Raw genomic sequence first — 27,140 nt, forward strand, 5'->3', positions numbered from 1 at the left:
ACTACTATCTGCCTCATGGGCGACCCTCGGACTATCTTTGATTGGACTTCACTAGCTTTACCTTGCACTAAACGTTATTCCCTTATCATGCACCTATGCTTGATTATAATCACGTATTACCTTTCCTCTGACTGGTTAGCACACAACAAAAGCTTTTCACTGTGCTTCGGTCGGTACACGTGACAATAAACTAAACTGAACTTTGGAAACTACGAACCATATCATAACAAAATAATTATTTCACCATTGTGATGCATTACCTGTTATATGGGCTCCTTCAAAGCAGAACATGCTGTTGTGAATGTTGGATACAGGCTTGGATACCGAATGTTCCACGATTTATGAAAAAATTAAGGTTTTAAACGAGAAACCTTCTAAAAATAAAACCGTCTGTCCATTCAATCCGCAAATGCTGCCTGGCTTGCTGAGTTACCCCAGCATTTTGTTTTTTGCTCCTGTACTCAACACTCTGACTGATGAAGGCCAGCCTGCCAAATAACTTCTTCACCACCCTGTCCACCTTTATTGTCGTGTTCATGGAGCTATCAACCTGTACCCCTAGGTTTGGTTTAGTTTAGTTTAGTTTAGTTTAAAGATACCGCACAGAAATAGTCCCTTCAGCCCTCTGGGTCTGCGCCGAACAGCGATCCCCGCGCATTAACACCATTCCACACCCACTAGGTGTTTATACATTTATACCAAGCCAATTAACCTACAAACCTGCACGTCTTTGGAGTGTGCGGGGAAACCGAAGATCTCGGAGAAAACCCACGCAGGTCAAGGTGGAGAACGTGCATACTCCGTACAGACAGCACCCGTAGTCGGGATCGAACCAGGGTGTCTGGCGCTGCATTCGCTGTAAGGCAGCAACTCTACCGCTGCGCCACCGTGACCACCTTTAGGTCTCTCTGTTCTGCAACTCTCCCAAGGGCTCCACCATTTACTATGTTATTTCTGCCCTGTTTTTTCTTACCAAATTGCAACACTTCACATTTATCTGAATTATACATTATCTGCCATTCCTTGGCCCATTGGACCAGTTTACTGATCCAATTGTAATCATTCTCCACTATATCTCAAATTTTAGTGTCATCCGCAAACTTACTAACTATGTGGCCGATAAACTCATCTAAATCGTTAATATAAAAAAATATTATATGAATAATAACCAACAGTAGACTAAGGACTGATATCTGTTGTTGTTGGTGTTGTTTATATTTTATTTCGAACATGTAAAACAAAAAAAGATAAAAACCAAACAAAATAACGATAAAATGACATGAACGATAAACCTATACACAACTCAATGAATAAGTTCTCATAAACAACACAAATTAAATCTTATATGTTCCAAAAGGAGTAGGAAGAAGTATACACTGATTTATTCCAAACAAAAGCTTTTCACTGTACCTTGATTCACTGTTCTTGATTAGTACGGGTGTCAGGGGTTATGGGGAGAGGGCAGGAGAATGGGGTTAGGAGGGAGAGATAGATCAGCCATGATTGAACAACGGAGTAGACTTGATGGCCCGAATGGCCTAATTCTATTCCTATCACTTATGATCTTATGATCTACCTCAATACACGTGACAATAATAAACTAAACTAAACTAAATTAAACAATCCCAACTCTGCTGCTGTTGTAAACAATTTGGGGAAATTTCCACACGAGCCAAGCTCAAACATAGAAACATAGAAAATAGGTGCAGGAGTAGGCTCAGTAACCTGTACCTGCCTTCTCTCCATACCCCCTGATCCCTTTAGCCACAAGGGCCACATCTAACTCCCTCTTAAATATAGCTAATGAACTGGCCTCAACTACCTTCTGTGGCAGAGAATTCCACAGACTCACCACTATCTGTGTGAAGAAATGTTTTCTCATCTTGGTCCTAAAAGACTTCCCCCTTATCCTTAAGCTGTGACCCCTGGTTCTGGACTTCCCCAACATCGGGAACAATCTTCCCGCATCTAGCCTCTCCAACCCCTTAAGAATTTTATATGTTTCTATAAGATCCCCCCTCAGTCTTCTAAATTCCAGCGAGTATAAGCCTAGTCTATCCAGTCTTTCTTCATATGAAAGTCCTGCCATCCCAGGGATCAATCTGGTGAACCTTCTCTGTACTCCCTCTAAGGCTAGAATGTCTTTCCTCAGATTAGGAGACCAAAACTGTACACAATACTCCAGGTGTGGTCTCACCAAGGCCCTGTACAACTGCAGCAGAACCTCCCTGCTCCTATACTCAAATCCTCTTGCTATGAATGCTAACATACCATTCGCTGAGTCCCACTAACCTGAGTCCCACTAACCACTATGCCTGAACCACAGTCTTGTTGATCAATGAGATTAAAGATAATATCTGGAGTGGTTTACCTGTGGATATGGTGACGTCCTTGATTTGGATTTTGTTTGGCCAAGACGGGATTTGGCTGCCTTTCTGGAGTCAGTGACGGTCGGGGTTGAGCTTGAGTATGGAAACGATGGTTTTGTTGCTGTTACTTGATCCAGCGAGAGTTTTAACCCCTTGTATTCTGCATCCCTGAAAGCATCAAACCGCATATCCTTTCAGGTTCAATGTGTAAATCACGCATGTGCATTTACACTCACACATACATAAACGTACAAACACATTTCTGAACACTTCTCGTAACATTATGTCCAAACAATCTTATGGTCGTTTATATTGCATCGTTAAGTTTACAAGTTCATAAGTTCTAGTAATTAGGCCATTCGGCCCATCAAGTCTACTCCGCCATTCAAATCATGGCTGATCTGCTATCTCAACCCCATTCTCCTTCCTTCTCCCCATAGCTTAATCAATTGGCCATCTCCTTGCCATCAGCCCTATGAGTGTAGACTTAAAAGGCACAGTTAAAAAGTAAAGTGTGGTGCATGTACAATCTACCCAATAATAAAACCCAACCTACCAAAAATCTCACTGCTGCTCCAAGGTGATTGAACAACTGCAGATTCACCAAACATTCACAACCAATGCCTCTATTTATACTCCAGGTGAATAATCTTAACCTATTTTATTTAACCCGATTGGTATTTATTATTTTTGTTTGCCCACCACTTAATGTCACAGAGTGAAACAACACAGTATGGGGCCATGTCATGAAGTTGCTTAGCTTTACACTGAATGCATTTATGGTCAAAGAGTGATACAGTGTGGAAACAGAACCTTCAGCTCAACTTGCCCACACCAACCAACATGTCCCATTTACTCTAATCCCACCTGCCTGCATTTGGCCCATGTTCCTCTAAACCTATCCTATCCATGTACCTGTTCAAATGTTTTGTAAACGTTTTGATAGCACTTACTTCACCTCCTCCAGCAGCTCGTTCCATATATCTACAACCCTTTGTGCAAAAAGGTTGCCCCTCAGATTCGTATTAAATCTTTCCCCCTCACCTTAAACCTCACCTTAAATCTGGTTCTTGATTGTACAGTATAAGATTCTGTGCATTTCTTTTTCTCATGATCGTTTTCCACCTCTGTAAGATCACCCCCTCATCCTCCTGCACTCCAAGCAATAAGGTCCTAGATTGTTCAATCTATCCCTGTGGCTCAGTCCTTCGAACCCTGTCAACATCCTCGTAAATCTTCTCTGCTCCCTTAAAGGTAGACACAAAATGCCGGAGTAACTCAGCGGGACAGGCACCATCTCAGCAGTCTGAAGAAGGGTCTCGACCCGAAACGTCACCCATTCCTTCAGTCCTGAGATGCTGCCTGTCCGGCTGAGTTACTCCAGCATTTTGTGTCTATCTTTGGTGTAAACAAGCATCTGCAGTTCCTTCCTATACATTCTCTGCTCCCTTACCAGCTTAACGACATCTTATCTAAACCAGGGTGACCAAAGCTGAACACAATACACAAGATGTGGCTTCACCGATGCCTTGTACAATGACATTCCCCCAGAACTTTGTGTTTTACTATTTGGGCTCGTGGATTTCCCAGCCCGACCACTCTCTGGATAAATAATGATCCACACCGATCTACTATAACATAAGTACAGTGGACAATGAAGTCTCAAAAGCATTTTGCACCGTAGTGTTATTCTTATCCATTTCAGACATGGCTCAGTTGTCAACACCTCCAATTTTCAGTGAAAGTGCTCAGAGGCTTGCAAAATTCATGACTATGATTGCTGCACTGGATTGCAGGAGTATGCATCATGGACTATTTATTAGATGATTTCTCATGGTTGAATTAGATTATCCTGTCATTATCATACTTAGTTTAGTGTTGTTTAGTTTAGAGATACTGCACGGAAACAAGCCCTTCAGCCCACCGAGTCCACGCCGACTATTGATCACCCGTTCACACTAGTTCTACGTTGTCCCACTTTCCCATCTACTCCCTACACACCTGGGGCAATTGACAGAGGCCTATTAACCTACAAGCCCGTATTGCTTTGAAATATGGGAGGAAACAGGAGCAGCCAGAGGAATCCTACATGGTCAAATGGAGAACATGCAAACTCCACACAGGCAGCACCCACGAGGATGCTGTGAGGAGCTGTGCATGTTCACCCCATGATCTGCGTGGGTTTTCTCCCAGTGCTCCGATTTCGCTCCACACTCCAAAGACGTACAGGTTTGTAGGTTAATTGGCTTGGTAAAACTATAAATCATCCCCGGTGTGTAGGATAGTGTTAGTGTATGGTGATCAATGGTTGGCATGGACTTGGTGGGCCGAAGGGCCTGGTTAGTATCTCTAAACTAAACTAAACTCTCATTCTGCTCCCATCACATCTCTTCTCCACTTTCTTTAATTGGCAAAGCATGATCAGCTACTCCTTTAGATTTATCCTTTCCAAATGGATTAATTGAGGCAGCCTTATAGACAATAGACAATAGACAATAGGTGCAGGAGGAGGCCATTCGGCGCTTCGAGCCAGCACCACCATTCAATGTGATCATGGCTGATCATTCTCAATTAGTACCCCGTTCCTGCCTTCTCCCCATACCCCCTGACTCCACTATCCATAAGAGCTCTATCTAGCTCTCTCTTGAATGCATTCAGAGAATTGGTCTCCACTGCCTTCTGAGGCAGAGAATTCCACAGATTCACAACTCTCTCACTGAAAACGTTTTTCCTCATCTCAGTTCTAAATGGCCTACCCCTTATTCTTAAACTGTGGCCTCTTGTTCTGGACTCCCCCAACATTGGGAACATGTTTCCTGCCTCTAATGTGTCCAACCCCTTAATAATCTTATACGTTTCGAAAAGATCTCCTCTCATCCTTCTAAATTCCAGTGTATACAAGCCTAGTCGCTCCAGTCTTTCAACATATGACAGACCCGCCATTCCGGGAATTAACCTAGTAAACCTACGCTGCACGCCCTCAATAGCAAGAATATCCTTCCTCAAATTTGGAGACCAAAACTGCACACAGTACTCCAGGTGCGGTCTCACTAGGGCCCTGTACAACTGCAGAAGGACCTCTTTGCTCCTATACTCAACTCGTCTTGTTATGAAGGCCAACATTCCATTCGCTTTCTTCACTGCCTGCTGTACCTGCATGCTTCCTTTCAGTGACATAGCTAACACAGGAAGCCAGGTAATCTGCATTCAATCCCATTATGTGAGCCATATTAAAGTACAATATTCACTTCAAGAATAAAATATTGAAGGCTCATGGAAGATAACATCAAATGTGCAACATGGATGCAGATCAATCAGTCCAGCAGGTCAGTATTGATGAAGAAACAAAGAACTGCAGATGCAGATTTACAAAACAACAGACACAAAGTGTGGGAGTAACTCGGCGGGCCAGAGAGCATCCCTGGAGAACGTGGATAGGTGACATTTTGGGTCGAGTCTCTTTTCAGAAGGTTCCCAACCCAAATTGTCACCTGCCCAGATCAGTATTGATCCTTTCATGGAAAATAGGTGCAGGAGGAGGCCATTTGGCCCTTTGAGCCAGCACCGCATATATCATTTCCAAATATCCTTTAACATTGTTGCATAACGTATTAAGTTTATATAGTCTGTTTTAGGTACAATATTTTGATTGGTTAAATGAATTTTGGAACAAAAGTTTTCAGATTGAAGAAATCTGTACTGTACTGTATGATATAGCTTCACCCCGATCCGTGACCATATCACCCCCGTCCTTTATAAACTCCACTGGCTACCCATCCCCCAGAGAATCCAGTACAAAATCCTCCTCATAACCTACAAAGCCCTCCATAACCTGGCCCCATCCTACCTGACCGACCTCCTCCACAGGCACACTCCCACCTGCACCCTCCGCTCTGCTGCTGCCAATCTCCTATCCCCCCACATCCGGACCAAACTCAGATCCTGGGGGGACAGGGCTTTCTCCATCGCTGCTCCCACCCTATGGAACTCACTACCCCAAAACGTTAGAGACTCCTCCACACTCACCACATTCAAAACTTCACTGAAGTCTCACCTGTTCAGTACTGCCTTCAACCACTGAAGGTCACCTCACCTTCTGTCTCCTTTCTCTGTTCGTTTATTTATTTACTTATTTATCTATTTATTAATTTCCCTATGTTCTCTAAATCTCTGTAAAGCGTCTTTGAGTATATGAAAAGCGCTATATAAATAAAATACATTATTATTATTATTATTATAATTCTCTTTGAATAATTTCTCAAAGTGTGCTTACATTCAGCCAGAATGAGCTGAGTAATGATTAACAGATTAACTAAGTAACAATTAATTAGACGTTTTATCACGAGGCGTATGCATCTACCACAGTTACAATCGCTCAAAGCAGATTAGTACAGGTTTAACAAAAAAAGGTTCACTACAACCATGCATTTCACAGATGCCATGGTAAATATTATCATCCCTTTCATACACACTTCATTCTACATTACCTTAAACAGATTCTCCAATGAAAAGGAGTAACCATTGACAATTTCCTTATGACCCTAAGGCATTAGATCATAATTAGGCCATTCAGCCCATCGAGTTTACTCCGCCATTCAATCCATCGAGTACTCCACCATCCAATCATGGCTGATTTATTTTTCCCTCTCAACCTCATTCTCTTGCCTTTTCCTCGAAGCCTTTGATGTTTAGTTGAGTTTAGTCGAATTGAGTTTAGATGATTGGGTTTAGTTTAGTGTGGTCTAGAGACACAGCATGGACCAGGCTCAGAGATACAGTGCAGAAACAGAGCTGTTGGCCCACCGAGTCCGCGTCGACCAGTGATCACCCACTGCCCTACACATTAGGGACAATTTTACAGAAGCCGATTAATCGGCAAACTTGTACGACTTTGGAATGTGGGAGGAAAACAGGGGCACCCGGAGAAAACCCACGGGGAGAACGTACAAACTTCGTACAGGCAGCATCCATAGTCAAGATTGAACGTGAGGTTCTGGTGCCGTAAGACAGAAATTCTATCGCTGCGCCACTATGTTCACCCATTTCGGTTCACTTAAGAGAAACTTGGCCACTAATTGTACTCATCTCTCGTCATTGGCTCTAGTTAATTCAACATAACCAAGTGTCAAGAGGGAAGTAACAAGACCGATACTCATAAAGCCACTTAGACAATAGACAATAGACAATAGGTGCAGGAGGAGGCCATTCAGCCCTTTGAGCCAGTACCGCCATTCAATGTGGTCATGGCTGATCATTTTCAATCAGTACCCTGTTCCTGCCTTCTCCCCATACCCCCTGACTCTGCTATCCTTAAGAGCTCTATCTAGCTCTCTCTTGAATGCATTCAGAGAATTGGCCTCCACTGCCTTCTGAGGATGAGAATTCCACAGATTCACAACTCTCTGACTGAAAAAGCTTTTCCTCATCTCAGTTCTAAATGGCCTACCCCTTATTCTTAAACTGTGGCCCCTGGTTCTGGACTCCCCCAACATTGGGAACATGTTTCCTGCCTCTAACGTGTCCAACCCCTTAATAATCTTATACGTTTCGATAAGATCCCCTCTCATCCTTCTAAATTCCAGTGTATACAAGCCTAGTCGTTCCAGTCTTTCAATATATGACAGTCCCGCCATTCCGGGAATTAACCTAGTAAACCTACGCTGCATGCCCTCAATAGCAAGAATATCCTTCCTCAAATTTGGAGACCAAAACTGCACACAGTACTCCAGGTGCGGTCTCACTAGGGCCCTGTACAACTGCAGAAGGACCTCTTTGCTCCTATACTCAACTCCTCTTGTTATGATGGCGATGACTAAAGATGAGTCTCTTTTCTGTTAACACTTTAAAGAACAACTTACATAATTATTATTTCCAAAAGGTATAAACTAAAATGTTAAATAATTGGGTATAGAACATAGATACTGAAACTAATAACACTGGTTTGGAAATAATATGCCACTTTGTAACATTTGCAGCATTATCTTAAGCCACTCCTGTCTCAGTGTGACCATTACATTACAACAGGCACTGCACTTCAAAGGCACTCATTGCTTGAAAGAGAAATGATAGATACTATATAAGTAACTCATTTTTCTCTGTTTATCCATGGTAGAAGTGTCCGACTACCAATGTAAACGTGAAAAGAGAACTGATGTGGAAGCTAACTTTGGGGAAACCAGTGTTTCAGTAAAAGATTTAACTGAGTCTTGTGTTTTGCGTACTTATTTCAGAAATAAGTCGAGCTGACTTGCACACTAATGTAAGGAAAAAGAAGACACAAAATGCTGGATTAACTCAGCGGGTCAGGCAGCATTCTCTGGAGAACATGAATAGGTGACATTTCGGGTCGGGACCCTTCTTCAGACTGATTACGTGGTGGGGATTGGAAGCAAGAAAAGACCAGGACAAATCAGGGCCGGCAACAGATAATCTCTGCCAGGGAGGTTCATTGATAGGCTGATTGCTGGCTAGGGACCAAGAGAGTTACATCATTGCCAACAGTGCAACTGGTTAACTGGCTTTTAATAGAGGAATAGAGGAAGTGGGACAAGGGATGGGGGATAGAGGGAAGAGAGGGGAGGGGGAGGGGGTGGGGGGAGTGTTTGTAAAAGTGTTTTAAAATGTCAGAATTTAATATTCATACTGTAGCACTGTACGCTGCACTAGCGAAATATGAGGTGTTGTTCCTCCAATTCACTTTAACAATGGAGGTGGCCCAGGACAAAAAGGTCGTAGTAATGGGAAGGGGAGTTAAAATGGTTATCAGCCAGTTCTATTAGGCCATAGTGGAGCTTCATAAGTTTATGAGTTCTAGGAGAAGAATATGGCCATTCGGCCCATCAAGTCTACTCTGCAATTCAATCATGGCTGATCTATCTTTTCCACCAACCCCATTCTCCGGCCTTCTCCCCATAACCCCTGACAACCGCACTAATCACAAATCTGTCAATCTCCGCCTTAAAAATATCCATTGACTTGGCCTCCACAGTCGTCCTTGGCAATGAATTCAACAGATTCACCACCCTCTGACTGAAGAAATTCCATCTCATCTCCTTTCTAAAGGTACGTCCTTTAATGTTGGGGCTATGGCCTCTGGTCCTAGACTCTCCCACTAGTTTAAACATCCTCTCCACATCCACTCTATCCAGGCCTTTCACAGGGCAGCCCGGTGGTGCAGCCGTAGAGTTGCTGCCTTACAGCGAATGCAGCAACCGGGTTCGATCCCGACTACGGGTGCTGTCTGTATGGAGTTTGTACGTTCTCCCCGTGACCTGCATGGGTTTTCTCTGAGATCTTCGGTTTCCTCCCACACTCCAAAGACATACAGGTATGTAGGTTAATTGGCTTGGTAAATGTAAAAATTGTCCCTAGTGGGTATAGGATAGTGTTAATGTGCGGGGATCGCTGGTCGGCGCGGACCCGGTGGGCCGAAAGGGCCTGTTTCCGCGCTGTATCTCTAAACTAAAAAAATATTCGGTACGTTTCAATGATGTTCCCCCTCATCCTTCTAAACTCCAGTGAGTACAGAAGTGTGGACAAACTCTCATCACTTGAACATAAGTGCTCAGTGAGGAGGCTGAGGAAAAGGAGGTTCCCAGACAGATGGGGAATGTGATTCACACACAATCGGACATGCACATCAATTTCCTGCACCAAGAGAATTCCAGACAAGCTGAGAGAGGAACTTTGCTGCCATGTAATCGTTCCTAAGTCATCGCTAAAGCCAATCTGCTAATGGAAAATAAATAGACATTTTACAGAGCCACGATTAAATCACAAAAGCAGGCAAATCAATGGGCTTGTTTAACTGAACCGGTCAATAAACAAAAGAAAAGAAATTCCAGAACAGGGGTTCCAGTTTTTCTGTGTGTTTGTGTGTGTGTGTGTGTGTGTGTGTGTGTGTGTCTGTGTCTGTGTGTGTGTGTGTCTGTGTGTGTGGTTAATAATTAAAAGTTCGCTTATGGCTCCTGTGTAGTTCATTTGTTTTCCTTGGACATGTCATTTCTGTGGCATGCACATTATTTACATTTATTTTCCCTAATCTGTTTAAGCTACTATTACACTAGTGCTTGACTAAACATGTATTTTCAGATCAGTGATTGCCAGTTCTGGAATGAGTGCTTATTTAACTCCATTATTCCAAGTCTGACTCATGCAAGACGTTCGTGTGAAAGGAACGACTCTCGGTAATGTAACACTTCACTGCTGGAGGAAGGTAGTTGCTGAAATGCCCTCCACGAGCAGTTTTGTGCACAAAGCTGACCACCTCAAACAATAAACCAATATACAGAGTTATAGACTGAAGAGGGGTCTTGACCCGAAACGTCACCCATTCCTTCTGAGCCAGAGATGCTGCCTGTCCAGCTGAGTTAGATCAGCCATGATTGAATGGCGGAGTAGACTTGATGAGCCAAATGGCCTAATTCTGCTCCTATCACTTATTAACTTATGAACTGTGGTACAAAGATTTTCAGATGAAAGAAATCTGTCTTCCTGTCTCCAACTACATCCTATCTTTGTCCCTCCCCCTCCCCTGACATCAGTCTGAAGAAGGGTCTAGACCAAAAACGTCACCCATTCCTTTTCTCCTGAGATGCTGCCTGACCCACTGAGTTACTCCAGCATTTTGTGATACCTTCGATTTGTACCAGCATCTGCAGTTATTTTCCTACATGACTGTACTTATGTAATATAGCTTCATAATTTTCTTTGAATAATTTCTGAAAAGGTGCTTTCATTCAGCCAGAATGAGCTGAGTAATAATTAGCAGAGTTCTTAAACATTTTAATATGAGACTTATGCAGCTACCACAGTTACAATCGCTCAAAATGGATTAGTACAGGTTTAACTAATAAAGGTTAAATACAACCATGCATTTCAGAGATGCCATTGTAATGAGTTACTCCAGCATTTTGTGTCTATTTACAGTCATTGAGTCATACAGCGTGGAAACTGGCCCTTTGGTCTAACTTGCCCACACTGACCAACATGTCCCATCTACACTAGTCCACCTACCTGCGTTTGGCCCAAATCCCTCTAAACCTGTCCTATCCATGTACCTTTGGTTTAGTTTAGTTTAGAGAAACAGCGTGGAAACAGGCGCTTCAGCCCACCGAGTCCGCGCCGACCAGTGATCCCTGTACACTAACGCTATCTTACACATACTAGGGTTAATTTACAATTTTAATGAGGCCAATTAATAAACATAAAAACCTGTACATCTTTGGAGTGTGGGGGGAAACCGGAGCACCCGGAGAAAACCCACGCGGTCACAGAGGGAACGTTAAAAGCTCCGTACAGGCAGCACGTGATCGAACCTGGGTCTCTGGCGCTCTAAGGCAGCAACTCTACCGCTGCCACACCTAATTGTTTCTTAAACGTTGGGATGGTCCCTGCCTCAACCACCTCCTCTGGCAGCTCATTCCATACACTTACCATACTTTGTGGGAAACATACATCATTCATATTTAATTTGTAATTTGCATATAATTTTTCTTTTCAGTGAGCTGCATAATGAACCACACTGACCAAGCCTGTGGTTCCAGGATCCCCCCATGTACACGATTACATGATCCCCCACTATAAATTTAGGACATGCTGAATGGCAGAGGCCAATAGACCAGTCACTCTGCTCCAGTGTGGACTCTAAATGGAGTCCAAAGGGATAAACCAGCCTTGTTGGGAATGCTCAGTATTAAGCTGGGGAAATCACATCTCTCAACCCATGACAACCGGAAGTGGGACGGGATTGGAAGCTCCGTCATTTGAGTGAGAAGCCTGGAGAATGGGTAGGACAAGTTATGTTATTGATTGTATTTATTCACAAAACGCTGGAGTAACTCAGCAGGTCCGGCAGCATCTCGGGAGAGAAGCAATGGGTGACGTTTCGGGACGAGACCCTTCTTCAGACTGAAGAAGGGTCTCGACCCGAAACGTCACCCATTCCTTCTCTCCCGAGATGCTGCCGGACCTGCTGAGTTACTCCAGCATTTTGTGAATAAATACCTTCGATTTGTACCAGCATCTGCAGTTATTTTCTTATACTACATGTTATTGATTGTGTTAGTTTAGTTTAGAGATTCAGCATGGAAACAGGCCCTCCGATCCATCAAGTCCACGCCGACCATCGATCATCCATTCTACGTTATCCCAATTTCTCACCCACTCTCGACACACACTCGAGGCATTTTTGCAGAGGTCAATTAACCTGCAAACCCGCACGTCTATGGGATGTAGGAGGAAACTGGAGAACCCCGAGGAAACCCACGAGCTCACAGGGAGAACGTGCAAACTCCACGCACAGGCAGCACCCGAGGTCAGGATCAAACCTGGGTCTCCAGCACTGAGGCAGCCGCTCCACCCATTTAGGTTATTTATATTGTTATTATTATTTATATCGGTTGCTGTCTTTACAGAGTTTGCACGTTCTCCCCGTGACCGCGTGGGTTTTCCCCAGATGTTCCAGTTTCCACCCACACTCCAAAGATATACAGGTTTGCAGGTTAATTGTCTTTGGTAAAGATTGTAAATTGTCCCAAGAATGTAGGCCAGTGTTAGTGTACGGGGTGATCGCTGGTCGGGCCGGACTCGGTGGGCCGAAGAGCCCGTATCTGTGCTGTATCTCTAAACTAAACTAAACTAAACTAAACTGAAAATCTATTATGCTTTTGATTTGCTACTACAAAATACTTTATCCTCTATCGGTACCTGCTATCCTGGAACTGTATTCTATATCATTTATCTGCACACTGTGGATGGCTAGATTGTAATCATGTATAGTCTTTGCTTTGACTGGATAGCGGTCAAACAAAAGCTTTTCACTGTACCTCGGTACACGTGACAATAATAAACGAGACTACTTTAAGAATATTTTCACGGTCATGGGATGGGTTCAGGGATTCAGTTCCATAATTGCTGGTGGAATCACACTTATGGGAGCACCGCCTGTTTCTTAAACAAAAATCTATTTAGTTTCGAGCAGAACGTACCTTACTTCCACGAGCACCGTTTAACAAACGCTGCCTTGGGAACAAGGGTAGAAATGAGAAGCTAACAATGATTCACATCAATGCTGCCGTTGCAAAACCAGGCCGAACCAACAGGGTTAAAGGGCCAATTTCGTTCATTTGTATTGCGGGGGCAGAACTTCATGTTTGGGAAGCAAATCTAGAGAACTGAGGGAGGAAGGGCCAACAGGTTCATTGATAATGAAGAGCGCAAATGGAAGGAAAGGAAATTCAAAAATCCAGATGGAGGAATAGAAAATTAAATTACTATCGAAGGGTGCAATGTCAGAGGGTTATGGGAAAGAGCACAAGAATTATAGAAGTTGGGAGGTCATGTTGCAGTTGTATAAGACGTTGGTGGGACCGCATTCAGAATATCGGGTTCAGTTCTGGGCACCATGTTATAGGAAAGATATTGTCAAGCTTGAAAGGGTTCAGAAAAGATTTACGGGGATGTTGCCAGGACTAGACGAGACTAGACTAGACTAGACTGCCATCGGGCAGATGATACAAGGCCTTCTACGCCCGCACCTCCAGACTCAGGAACAGCTTCATCCCCAGGGCCATAGCTGCTATGAACCGGTCTTGCTGAGCCGGATGGTCACATCGCACAGTGATACTTGCACTTTATTCTGTTTTAAAAATGTTCCAATTTGTTTCATTGGGTTGTTTAAATTAACACTGACTAGCTAATTAAATTATTGCATCATATGGGAGGCGCATTCCCAATCTCGTTGTACCCCTGTACAATGACAATAAAGATATATTGTATTGTATTGTATAGGGTGTGAGCTATAGGGAGAGGTTGAGCAGGCTAGGTCTCTATTCCATGGAGCGCAGAAGGATGAGGGGGGATCTTATAGAGGTGTACAAAATTTTGAGAGGAATAGATCGGGTAGATGCACAGTCTCTTGCCCAGAGAAGGGGAATCGAGGACCAGAGGACATAGATTCAAGGTGAAGGGGAAAAGATTTAATCGGAATCTGAGGGGTAACTTTTTCACACAAAGGGTAGTGGGTGTATGGAACAAGCTGCCAGAGGAGGTAATTAAGACAGGGACTATCCCATCATTTAAGAAACAGTTAGATAGGTACATGGATAGGACAGGTTTGGAGGGATATGGACCAAACGCGGGCAGGTTGGACTAGTGTCGATGGGACATGTTGGCCGGTGTGGGCAAGTTGGGCCAAAGGGCCTGTTTCCACAGTGTATCACTCTAATTGTACTAATCTGATACATCTTTCAAAGAGCTGGAACAGGCAGGAAGGATTGAATGGCTCAGCCAACTTCTATTTGTTCTGCCCTTGCTTCTAGTTTAGTTCACTTTAGATTTGAGAGATATGGCATGGAAACTGGCCCTTCTGCCCAGCAAGTCCATGCAGACCATCAGTCATCCATTCACACTACAGATGCGACGTAGAAAGCATTTTATCAGGATGCATCACTCATTTTGGTAACAGCTCCATCCAAGACCGCAAGATATTAGCGAATTGTGGACGCAGCCCAGACCATCACACAAACCAACCTCCCTTCTACTGACTCCATTTATACCTCACGCTGCCTCGGCAAGGCCAGCAGCATAATCAAGGACGAGTCACAACCTGGCCACTCCCTCTTCTCCCCTTTCCCATCAGGCAAAAGGTACAGAAGTGTGAAAACGCACACCTCCAGATTCAGGGACAGTTTCTTCCCAGCTGTAATCAGGCAACTGAATCATCCTACCACAACCAGAGAGCAATGCTGAACTACTATCTACCTCTTTGGTGATCCTCGGACTTTACTTGATCAGACGTCACTGACTTTACCTCCCACTAAATGTTATTATAGTATATCTATATACTATAAATTGCTCGATTGTAATCACGTATTGTCTTTCTGCTGACTGGTTAGCACGCAACAAAAGCTTAATGTTGTACCTCAGAACATGTGACAATAAACTAAAATAAACCAAACTAAACTAATTCTATCCTGACTATGGGTACTGTCTGTCAGGAGTTTATACGTTCTTCCTGTGCTCACATAGGTTTTCTCCGAGTGCTGTAGTTTCCTTTCACACTCCAAAGACGTACAGGTTTGCAGTTAATTGAGTTTGGTAAAAATTGTAAATTGTCCCTTGTGTGTGTGTAGGATTGTGTTAGTGTGTGGTGATTGCTGGTCGGCGTGGACTCGGTAGGCCGAAAGGCCTTTTTCTGCGCTGTATCTCTAAACAAAACCAAACTAAACTATGTTACCCCACTTTCTCACTTGTTTCTCATTTTATAATTTCTCAAATTTCTGGTTTCTTCCAGCACCAACAAAAATATCAACCCGTGTAGGAAGGAACTACAGATGCTGGTTTACACTGAAGATAGACACAAAATGCTGGAGTAAACCTTCAGCCCAACTTGCCATGCTGACCAACGTGCCCCATCTACACTAGTCCCACCTGCCTGAATTTGGCCCATTTCCCTCTACACCTGTCCTACCCATGTAGCTATCTAAATGTTTCTTAAACGCTGCAATAGTCCCTGCCTCAACTACCTCCTCTATATACCTACCACCCTTTGTGTAAAACAAGATGCTCCTTAGGTTTCTATTAATTCTTCCCCTCCCCACCCCCCTCAGGTACGATCTTTCCTCTCTCGCCTTAAACCCATGCCACCTGGTTCTTGATTCACCTACTCTTGGTAAAATACACTGCCTTTACCCGATCTATTCCTCTCATTCCCTTGTACACCCTTACAAGACATCGCCTCTCATCCTCCTGCACTCCAAGGAATAGAGTCCAAGCCATTTCCATGTTGTTGGCACTATGTACTATGTACCAAACAGGAGAGATTCAGAAGACATGCAGCAAACTGGAGAAATAAAAATGGGACAAAAGCTGACCTCAGTAACAGTAGGTACAATACCACCAGAGTATTGTAAAAATCCATCTGTTTCACAGATGTCCTTCAGGAAAAGGAATCTGGCATCATTACCCTTCCTGGTCTATGTCAGGGAGTCAGAGCAAGGGAGTGGAGTGGAGTGGAGTAGAGGGGAACAGCGGGGAGATTTAAAAATAGTGCAGTCAGCAAACTGATCAAGTAACTTTGGAGCCAGGATTGGGTAAGCCATTTTTGTTAAGAGTCAAGAGTGTTTTATTGTCATTTGTCCCAGATAGAACAATGAAATTCTTACTTGTAGCAGCACAACAGAATATGTAAACACAGTACTCTGTAAACAATATAATAAACGGAAATAAAAAGTTCAGTGTGTGTATATATATACACATACTCACATATACATATTCACAAAATGCTGGAGTAACTCAGCAGGTCAGGCAGCATCTCGGGAGAGAAGGAATGGGTGACGTTTCGGGTCGAGACACTTCTTCAGACCTTCTGAAGAAGGGTCTCGACCCGAAACGTCACCAATTCCTTCTCTCCCGAGATGCTGCCTGACCTGCTGAGTTACTCCAGCATTTTGTGAATAAATACCTTCGATTTGTACCAGCATCTGCAGTTATCTTCTTATACTCACATATACATATATATATATATATTATATATTTATATTTATTTAAAATATACATAAACACACACATACACACACACTATATATAAATATATATATAATATACATATATACACACACGTACACATACGTACACATTAAAAAAACAATAATAGTGCAATAATAACAATAATTGTTAATGATCAGAGCTTATTTTGAGGTTGTAGTGTTTAATAGCCTAATGGCTGTAAGGAAGAAACTGTTCCTGAACCTAGACGTTACAGTTTATACAGTCCAGACTTTACTTTAGTCTTTAGACTTTAAAGATGCAGCATAGAAACGGGCCCTTGACTGAATGAAAGTCATGCTGTTTTTTTTGGATAATATTGATGAAAGATAACATGATGAATGAGCGGAGCCTAATGATAGATCCGTGAGAGCCGTGGAGGCGCTGTGGGTTATCTTGGAAGATTCTCTGACCAGATGGTTAAGAAGACTGCAAAAAGTCGTCAACACTGCCCAGTCCATCACAAATGCTGACCTCCCCACTCGTCGAAGGGAACTACAGGAGTTGCTGCGTCAAAAAGGCAGCCAGCATCATCAGAGACCCACACCACCCTGGCCACGCTCTCATTCCATTCCTGTCATCAGGAAGAAGGCACAGGAGCCTAAACGATTGTCTAGGTTCAGGAGCAGCTTCTTCCGTACAACCATCTGGCTCTTAAACACTACAACCTCCAAATAAGCTCTGAACTGCATAGACCTGGGAACAGTGTTTTTGTCTTTGTACTATTATTGTTTGTAGACAGACAGACAGACAGACAGACAGACAGACAGACAGACAGACAGACAGACAGACAGACAGACAGACAGACAGACAGGCAGACAGACAGACAGACAGACAGACAGGCAGACAGACAGGCAGACAGGCAGGCAGACAGACAGGCAGACAGACAGGCAGACAGGCAGACAGGCAGGCAGACAGGCAGGCAGGCAGGCAGGCAGGCAGGCAGGCAGACAGGCAGACAGACAGACAGACAGACAGACAGACAGAACAATTTCAAAATAAATGTTCTGAAAGTCAAAAGTAAAATTATGGCATTTGGCCAAACGTTTTTAATATTTTCACAACAGCAGTGTTTCCCATTGAGTAAAAGATATAGAAGTGTGAAAACGCACACCTCCAGATTCAGGGACAGTTTCTTCCCAGCTGTTATCAGGCAACTGAATCATCCTACCACAACCAGAGAGCAGTCCTGAACTACAATCTACCTCATTGGTGACCCTCGGACAGTCTTTGATCTGACCTTGCTGGCTTTACCTTGCACTAAACGTTATTCCCTTATCATGTATCTGTACGCTGTGAATAGCTCGAGTGCAATCATGTATTTAGATTTAGATTTAGAGATACAGCGCAGAAACAGGCCCTTCGGCCCACCAGGTCCGTGCCGCCCAGCGATCCCCGCACACTAACACTATCCTACACCCACTAGGGACAATTTTTACATTTGCCCAGCCAATTAACCTACATACCTGTACGTCTTTGGAGTGTGGGAGGAAACCGAAGATCTTGGAGAAAACCCACGCAGGTCACGGGGAGAACGTACAAACTCCGTACAGACGGCGCCCGTAGTCAGGATCGAACCTGAGTCTCCGGCGCTGCATTCGCTGTAAGGCAGCAACTCTACCGCTGTGCCACCCCTGACCGCATAGCATGCAACAAAAGCTTTTCCAATGAACCTCGGTACACATGACAATCAACTAAACTAAACTGAAAGCACTGTGATTGCTTGTGGCATTGATGTTCGAGGGTACTGCCTGTTAGCACTGCTGCTGACAGCTAGTGTAGGCACAGGAACGTCAAAGCCAGTGACGGATCACTCTTTGTACCTTCTCTGAAACGATGCAATAACATAATTATTAAAGATTTGAGCTTTTTCGGATTATTCGGAGTGTCTTTTACAAAATATAAAACAATCAAAAACATTCAAAGGACCGTGAGAAATTGCCGAGAATGGTGGACGCAGCCCAGACCATCGCACAAACCAACCTCCCTTTCATTGACTCCATTTATACCTCACGCTGCCTCGGCAAGGCCTGCAGCATAATCAAGGATGAGTCACACCCTGGCTACTCCCTCTTCTCCCCCTCCTCATCAGGCAAAAGGTATAGAAATGTGAAAACGCACACCTCCAGATTCATCCTACCACAACTAGAGAGCAGTCCTGAACTACTATCTACCTAATTGAAGACCCTTGGACTATCTTTGATCACACAATACTAGCTTTATCTTGCATATTATTATTCACGTTATTCCCTTTATCTGTACCCTGTTGATGGCTCGATTGTAATCGTGTATTTTCTTTCCGCTGACTGGTTAGCAAGCAACAAAAGCTTTTCACTGTACCTCGGTACAGGTGACAATAAACTAAACTCTCTAAAAGGAAGCCACTGAATACCCGCGACCCCCAGACTACCTGGAAATGATCGTGGCCGAATTTACCAGAGGATTGTGCCTTGGAGAAATCCATCTCTATTAGACATTGTGTTCTTAAAGCCACAAAATAATTTACACAAAATACACACTTTAGGTTTTTTGTTTAAAGATACAACGTGGAAACAGGTCTATCAGCCCACCAAATCCACGTCAACCATCGATCATCTGTACATGTGTTTTATGTCCGACAAACTAAGGGCCATTTATCGAAACCAATTAACCTACAAACCTGCACGTCCTTAGAATGTAGGAGTGATAGGTTTGCATAGCCATGTGGGATCACGTGAATGAGAAGGCCAAAGACAAGTAAAGACAACCACAATTCAGCCCCACACTGTGGTATAATGCTCTTGTTATTCCAAAGCATCCCAATGCTTTGGGACATATGTAACTATTGCAAAATAATAGGCTGACATAGGGCGGTGTGGAGGCGAAGCGGTAGAGTTACTGCCTTACAGTGCCAGAGAGAGACCTGGGTTTGATCCTGACTACAGGTGCTTGTCGGTACGGAGTTTGTATGTTCTCCCCGTGACCCGCGTGGGTTTTCTCCGAGACCTCCGGTTTCCTCCAGCACCCTAAAGATGTATAGGTTTGTACGTTAAATTGGCTTGGTATAATTGTAAATTGTCCCTAATGTGTGTAGGATAGTGTTAGTGTATGGGGATCGCTGGTTGGCGTGGATTCGGTGGGCCGAAGGGCCTGTTTCCGAGCTGTATCTCTAAACTAAACTGAACTAAAAGCGTCCTGCATTTGGACAATGAAGGAGAAGGTAACAGGAGACTCACGTGAGGACATAGTTGACACTAACAATGCAGTGTGGCCTTGACGATCTGCTATTATGGACAATAGTTGCGTAGCTCTGCACCCAGACCCAGCCACCATGCTTTGCAAGGAACCGATAATACTTTGTTGTTACCTGTCCTTTAACAAGCACTGTTAACAGAAAGGAAAGCCGATTAGTATTTTCCATTAACTAAACGCATTAAAAAATTACGTTCACAATCTCGGAACACAATGCATCTCTGTTTTAATGTTTATAAATATTGTTCCTGGGATTACAACAGTGACTTTGAATGTATTTATAATTCCCCCAAGTTATACTGTTCAAACAATCGAGATCATATTTTGATTCCAGAAGGAAAGTAATTTGGCGTCTTGGCCAGACGACTTGGGCCCAATTTGTATTATTCTGCCTCCAGGCTGTTTAGTTTTAGCTTCCAGAGCACTGACCATTTCTGGCATTCATCATTGGAAGCACATTAGTAGCAGATTTACATTTTTTTCCCCTTGTAGCGTTTGTAAAATTGCTACAACCTCCGATTCTCAAGTGAGGGTAATGCCAAAAAGGAAGTTTCAAAGCTATGACCAAGTAGGGAAGCCTATTTGGAGTATTGTGGGCAGTTTAGTGCCCCCATATCTGAGGAAGGGTATGCTGCCATTGGAGAGGGTCCAGAGGAGGTTTATGAGAATGATCCCGGGAGTGATTGGGTTAAAGTATGAGGAGCGTTTGATGGCTCTGGACCTGTACTCGCTGGAGGATGAGGGGGGATCTCATTTAAACCTTTCGGATAATGAAAGATCTAGATAGACTGGAAGTGGAAAGGATGCTTCAAGATTCCAGCAGTGGGATTCCAGAAACGGGAGAGTCTAGGACCTGAGGGCACAGCCTCAGAATAAAAGGGTGTACCTTTAGAAAGGAGATAAGGGCGAATTTCTTCCGGAGGGTGGCGAATCTGTGGAATTAATTGCACCAGAAGCCTGTGGAGGCCATGATATTGCCAAGACAGCAGATTGATAGGTACTTGATTAGGTAAGGCCATCAAAGGTTATGGGGAGAAGGCAGGAGAATGGGGTTGGGAGGGAGAGATAGATCAGCCATGATTGAATGGCGTAGTCGATAGGCCGAGTGGCCTAATTCTGCTCTAATGACTTATGGTCTTCTGGTCTAACCCCTATCCTTTACAGAATAATCAAAAATAAAATACTCTTTCATCTGGAAAAGTACTTACACAAATGATGGGCACAGCGCAAATGAAACGTATCACACCCATGTACGTGATGGTAGAGAGTTTTTTCTATTAGATCCTGAGGTTCATAACCCGTCAGCTCAGCTACCCTGCATCAGACAGACAGAAACGTTGCAGAAGTAGATATAGAAGAATATGCGATATCATTGTTAACTGATTTTTATTTTGAGTTCAGTTTATTGTCACGTGTACCGAGGTACAGTGAAAAGCTTTTGTTGTGTGCTGACCAGTCAACCGAAAGGCAATATATGATTGCAATCGAGCCGTCCACAGCGTACAGATACACGACGAAGAGAATAACAGGAATAACGTTTAGTGCAAGATGAAAGTCCAGTAAAGTCCAATCAAAGTCCTCTATATCAACTACATTGCACTACAGTATTACCAGAATAAACTTAATCAGTGGAAGATAACGGATGTTAAATGAGGATAATGTCCCTTTCATTTTGAGACCTTTGGGATGGTAAGAATCCCAAGAACAAGGTAGGTTTTTGGGCCATACCATTGATCAAGGCTAGACACAAAGTATGTATAAGAGTAAATCGCAGATGCTGGTTTACATCGAAGATAGACACAAAATGCTGGAGTTACTCAGCAGGTCAGGCAGCATCTCTGGAGAAAAGGAATAGGTGGCCTTTCGGGTCAAGACCCTTCATCAGACTGAGAATCAGGGAGGGGGAAACTAGAGGTATGAGAAGGTACAGAACTAAGCAGAGTCTGCGTCGATGACTCGGGAAGAGTGAGTCCACAATGGTCCATTGTTGGCTAAGGACGAGGTGATAACGGAGGGATACCAATGATGAAATAAGCAAGCGGACCTGGGTGGGGGAGGGACAGAGAGAGATGTAATGGATACTTGAAGTTCGAGTAATCAATACTCGCTGGGATGTAAGCTGCCCAAGCGAAATATGAGATGCTGTTCCTCCAGTTTGCATGTGGCCTAACTCTGACAGTGGAAGGAAGCCCAGGACAGAAAGGCCCATATGGGAGTGGGAAGGGGAGTTAAAACATTTGGCAACTGGGCGATCATGTAGGCTGAAAGAGACTGAGCATAGTTGTTCCGCGAAATGGTTGCCCAGACTGCGCTTGGTATCGCCGATATATAGGATAAGTGACATTTCAGGTTGGAACCCTTCTTCAGACAGAACATCATCTATCCATGTTCTCCAGGGATGCTGCCTGACCCATTGCATTACTCCAGCATTTTGTGTCTTTTCTTGGTAACTCGCATCTACAGTTCCTTTCTTCTACATTAAGGGTTATGGCTTCAGTCAGGTAAGTGGAGCATAGAACAATGACCAATGCAGAGAGATGTGTAAGAAAATAACTGCAGATGCTGGTACAAATCAAAGATATTTATTCACAAAATGCTGGAGTAACTCAGCAGGTCAGGCAGCATCTCAGGAGAGAAGGAATGGTTGACGTTTCAGGTCGAGACCTTCTTCAGACTGATGTCAGGGGGGCGGGACAAAGCAAGGATATAGGTGAAGACAGGAAGATAGAGGGAGAACTGGGAAGGGGGAGGGGAAAAGAGGGACAGAGGAACTATCTAAAGTTGGAGAAGTCAATGTTCATACCGCTGGGCTAGACTGTTTGGGTCCTTGGATGGAGTTGAGTGGGGAGGTAAAGGGACAGATGTTGCATCTCCTGCGGATTGCAGGGGAAAGTGCCCAGGGTTGGGGTGGTTTGGGGAGGAAGGGACGAGTGGACCAGGGAGTTACGGAGGGAACGGTCTCTGACCAGGGAGAGAGAGGTTAGTTAGGATGGTGAACGGAGTTGTAATGAGCCAGGCAGCTTTATCCTTGATGGTTTAGAGGCACAGCATGGAAACAGGCCCTTCGGCCCACCAACTCCATGTTGACCATCCATCACTCCATCACCCATTCATACAAGTTCGATGTTATCCCACTTTTCACATGGGGGGGGGGGGTGGTACATACAGGGAATGCCGGTTCAATTTGAACAGGGATATAAAGGGAAGGTTTAGAGGAATATGTGGGCAAATGGAACTAGTGTACACGGATATCAAACTCGGCATGGACGAGCTGGGCCGAAGGACCTCTTCCGTTATCAGCTGTTATCAGACAACTGAACCATCCTACCATCAGCTGGAGGGCAGTGCTGAACTTCTATCTATCTCATTGGAGACCTTCGGACTACCTTTGATTGGACCTTACTGGCTTTATCTTGTACTAAATGTTATTCGTGTTATTCCCTTTATCATTTATCTATACACTGCGGATGGCTCAACTGCAGTCATGCATTGTCTCACCGCTGACTGGTTAGCACGCAACAGAAGCTTTTTACTGTACACGTGGCAATAAACGCAACTCAACTAAACTGAATTCAACTCAACTCTTCCTGTGTTGTATGACTCTACCTTAAGCTCATGTATGTTCCGAAATATTTCTTTAAACCTCCCATCTGTGAGTTTTTTAAAATAAGATTGCATTGTCTCTTCATTATCTTGTTTTTAACTTCAAGATTATCTTGAATTCCACACTATTAATTGATTTAAGACCCTGTCACACTTAGGCGATTTTAAGGAGACTGCCGGCGACTAGGCTGTCGCCGACAGTTCGCCGGGGTGTCGCGGGCATGATCGTGAGGAGTCTTCAAAGAATCCTAGTGGATCACGGAGCGTCGCTGAGAAATCAACCGGATTGAAATTTCTCGGCGACAGCTGGCTTGTCGCCAGGTATCGTTGCTTATTGGGGGCGCTGTCGCATGCTGTCCCCAGGTTTGTTAGGTTGTCTTAGATGCATTTAGAAGCACGTAATATTAAATTAAGTAAAGCCATTTGAAGATACCATAAAATACTTGTGTTTAACCAATTTATTTACCATCAGGACATTTGACAGGTAGATTGGAGGCGACAGTTTGATGGTCAGGTAAGCGTGGGAATTTTTGCGATGTTTACGACCATCAGCGATTACATTTAAAGTAGGCTCCCAACCCAGATATGCAACCCAGAAACCAGATATGCATCTCCCGTACATTTTCAAAGAATGCCCACACTCCGCACAAAAATCCATTTAACCACGTTTAAAAATTAAATTTCTTAATACTGCTATTAGTAAACTGGAAGTCAATCCAGTTTATGCCTTGTTACCGTGAAGCTTGGTTTTCAAGTAACCCTGGCAAGATGTTATATTTCAAAACTCTCAAGTAATTACAGACTTGTCAGTGATTTCAGCGAAAATTGGGACGCCGGAGAAGCATTGATAAGCGCGGGAATTTTGCGATGTTTCCGAAGACGGTGTAATCGCGACCTGACTCGGCATTGTCGTGGTCATTGTGGTAGGGTAAAAGAAAATTTTGGCGATCTGCTACGACTTTGACAGTCGCCGGCAGTCACCTAAAACAATCGCCTAAGTGGGACAGGCCCTTAAATAAGTGTTGCTGTTTAGCCAAAGGCTAACGTGAAACAGGTGAATTCAGCTCCATTCACAGATGCTGATTTAGGCTTTAGACTTTACTTTAGATTTTAGAGGTATAGCACCAAATCAGGCCCTTCAGCCCACTGAGTCCATTCTGACCAACTATCCCCATACAGTATCACTATCCTACAGGGGACAATTGTCCTAGGGACATTTTACAATTTTTCTATACCGAAAAATCCATGACAATTAACCTACAAATCGGTACATCTTTGAAGTGTGGGAGGAAACCGGAGCACCCAGAGAAAACCCACACGGTCAAAGTACAAACTCTGTACAGACAAAACCCGTAGTCAGAATTTAACTTGGGTCTCTGGCGCTGTAAGGCAGCAACTCTACTGCTGCGCCACTGTGCTGACCTCTGAGTTATTTAGTTTAGTTTAGTTTAGTTTAGTTTAGAAACAGGCCCATCGCCCCAGTGAGTCCGCGTCGACCTGCGATCCTCTTACAGTATTTTGACACTATTTGGTATTTCAATTCTAAAAGCAAACTGCTGTCTTTGCAAACCAACGGCAGTGCCAATTTAGACAATGTTATGTGTGGACGACAAGTGGGTGAACGACCATCACTGACCTCCATCTTAGTCAAACATTTACATGTCACTTACAATGGCCTTACCTGGAATCAAGGAATATAAGTTTCATGTCAAGGCTGGCTCGAAACATGAACATATTGCTGTGCAGTTTAATCTCTGTCACAGCGCTGGGAGGCAGTGAATGGCCTACTGCGACCAATCCAACATTTTGATAACATCCATCGAAAGGCGACATGTCCAGACTGTATTGGCGTATCTTTAAATAGCCACTACAATGGATGACCTGCAAGAGATAGATGCACTCCATTGAATTGAATTGAATTGAATTAGACAATAGACAATTGGTGCAGGAGGAGGCCATTTGGCCCTTCGAGCCAGCACCACCATTCATTACGACCATGGCTGATCATCCACAATCAGGACCCCGTTTCTGCCTTAAATTGAAAGTTACAGCATGGAAACAGGCCCTTCGGCCCACCTGGTTCATAATGGGCGGCACGGTGGCGCAGCGGTAGAGTTGCTGCCTTACAGCGAATGCAACGCCGGAGACTCAGGTTCGATCCTGACTACGGGTGCTGTACTGTACGGAGTTTGTACGTTCTCCCCGTGACCTGTGTGGGTTTTCTCCGAGATCTTCGGTTTCCTCCCACACTCCTAAGACGTACAGGTTTGTAGGTTAATTGGCTGGGAAAATGTAAAAATTGTCCCTGGTGGGTGTAGGATAGTGTTAATGTGCGGGGATCGCTGGGCGGCACGGACCCGGTGGGCTGAAGGGCCTGTTTCTGCACTATATCTCTAAATCTAAAAATCTAAAATCCTTTTCACCCATCGATCACTAGTTCTGTTATCCCACTGTTGAATCCACATACCAGGGGCAATTTACAGTGGGCTGAAGGGCCAATGTCCCTGCTGTGTCTCTAAACTAAACTAAAGTAAACTGAGCCACTCTAGCTTTAAATTTGGCCGTAGGATACCTGGAAAATGCCCGTATCCCAAGGCGGAACTACACTGGGATGAAATTTTGGGCTGCGTTGCTGTTCCCTGTGCTAACTCTCCCCCCCCCCCCCCCCCCCCCCTCCAGTTCTTTCCCATATGATCAACATGTGACTCTTTCTGTCCCAGTCAGATGAGCTGCTCTGTAGGTTTCTCCGTGTGTCTGTATGTAGGCAGCCTGGGGTCACAAGACATGTATTCATCAGGAAAGTAAGTAATGTCATATTGTTTTCCCAGTGAGACACCATTACCTGTCAGTTTGACTAGGAATTGACAGTCCACCAGAAATTGTACTTAGTGCATTAGAGCTCCACACTACCACTGAGTTTTGCATTTGCACGAGAAGGCATGAAGCTTATACTTTTACCGTAATGGACCTACATTTTAATATCCAAGCCAACTGAATAATCTACAATCAGCTTTGCGTGGGCTCTATGAGATACACAATGTGCCAGATTACTTTGATATAAATTTCTTTTATTTTTGGATTTGACAGCGTGGAAAATATCAATTTATTTGAAATCCTCCAATATGTGACTTGAAATGACTGAGTGCAAAGGAAAGGGTGATATGGCATTTATAGACTGAGACGGTGAACTCAAATCCTTCTGTGATAAGTTGTTCAATAAATGTGCTGCTGGCAGCAATGCTGACCAGGAAACCTGCTGAACTTTCATTAAAATCAAAACTGGTTCACAAAACTGGTACGGGCAGCATGGTGGCGCAGCATTAGAGATGCTGCCTTACAGCGCTTACAGCGCCAGAGACCCGGATTCGAACCTGGCTACGGGCGCTGTCT

At 44.0% G+C, this 27,140-nt stretch overlaps 1 protein-coding gene across 1 annotated transcript in view; it reads right to left on the bottom strand.

Moving 5' to 3' along the window:
* sim1a (SIM bHLH transcription factor 1a) overlaps positions 1–27,140 on the bottom strand; it is an 82,886-nt gene that overhangs the window by 32,863 nt on the left and 22,883 nt on the right. The window contains exons 6-9 of the mRNA XM_078400249.1: positions 25,432–25,631; positions 21,356–21,462; positions 20,132–20,279; positions 2,372–2,537 (exon numbers count right to left, since the gene is read on the bottom strand). Coding sequence (XP_078256375.1) covers positions 2,372–2,537; positions 20,132–20,279; positions 21,356–21,462; positions 25,432–25,631 — 621 coding nt within the window. The remainder of the gene's footprint in view (positions 1–2,371; positions 2,538–20,131; positions 20,280–21,355; positions 21,463–25,431; positions 25,632–27,140) is intronic.

The sequence above is a fragment of the Rhinoraja longicauda genome, chromosome 5 (assembly GCF_053455715.1).
Source record: "Rhinoraja longicauda isolate Sanriku21f chromosome 5, sRhiLon1.1, whole genome shotgun sequence".
In the NCBI taxonomy this organism is placed as follows: domain Eukaryota; kingdom Metazoa; phylum Chordata; class Chondrichthyes; order Rajiformes; family Arhynchobatidae; genus Rhinoraja; species Rhinoraja longicauda.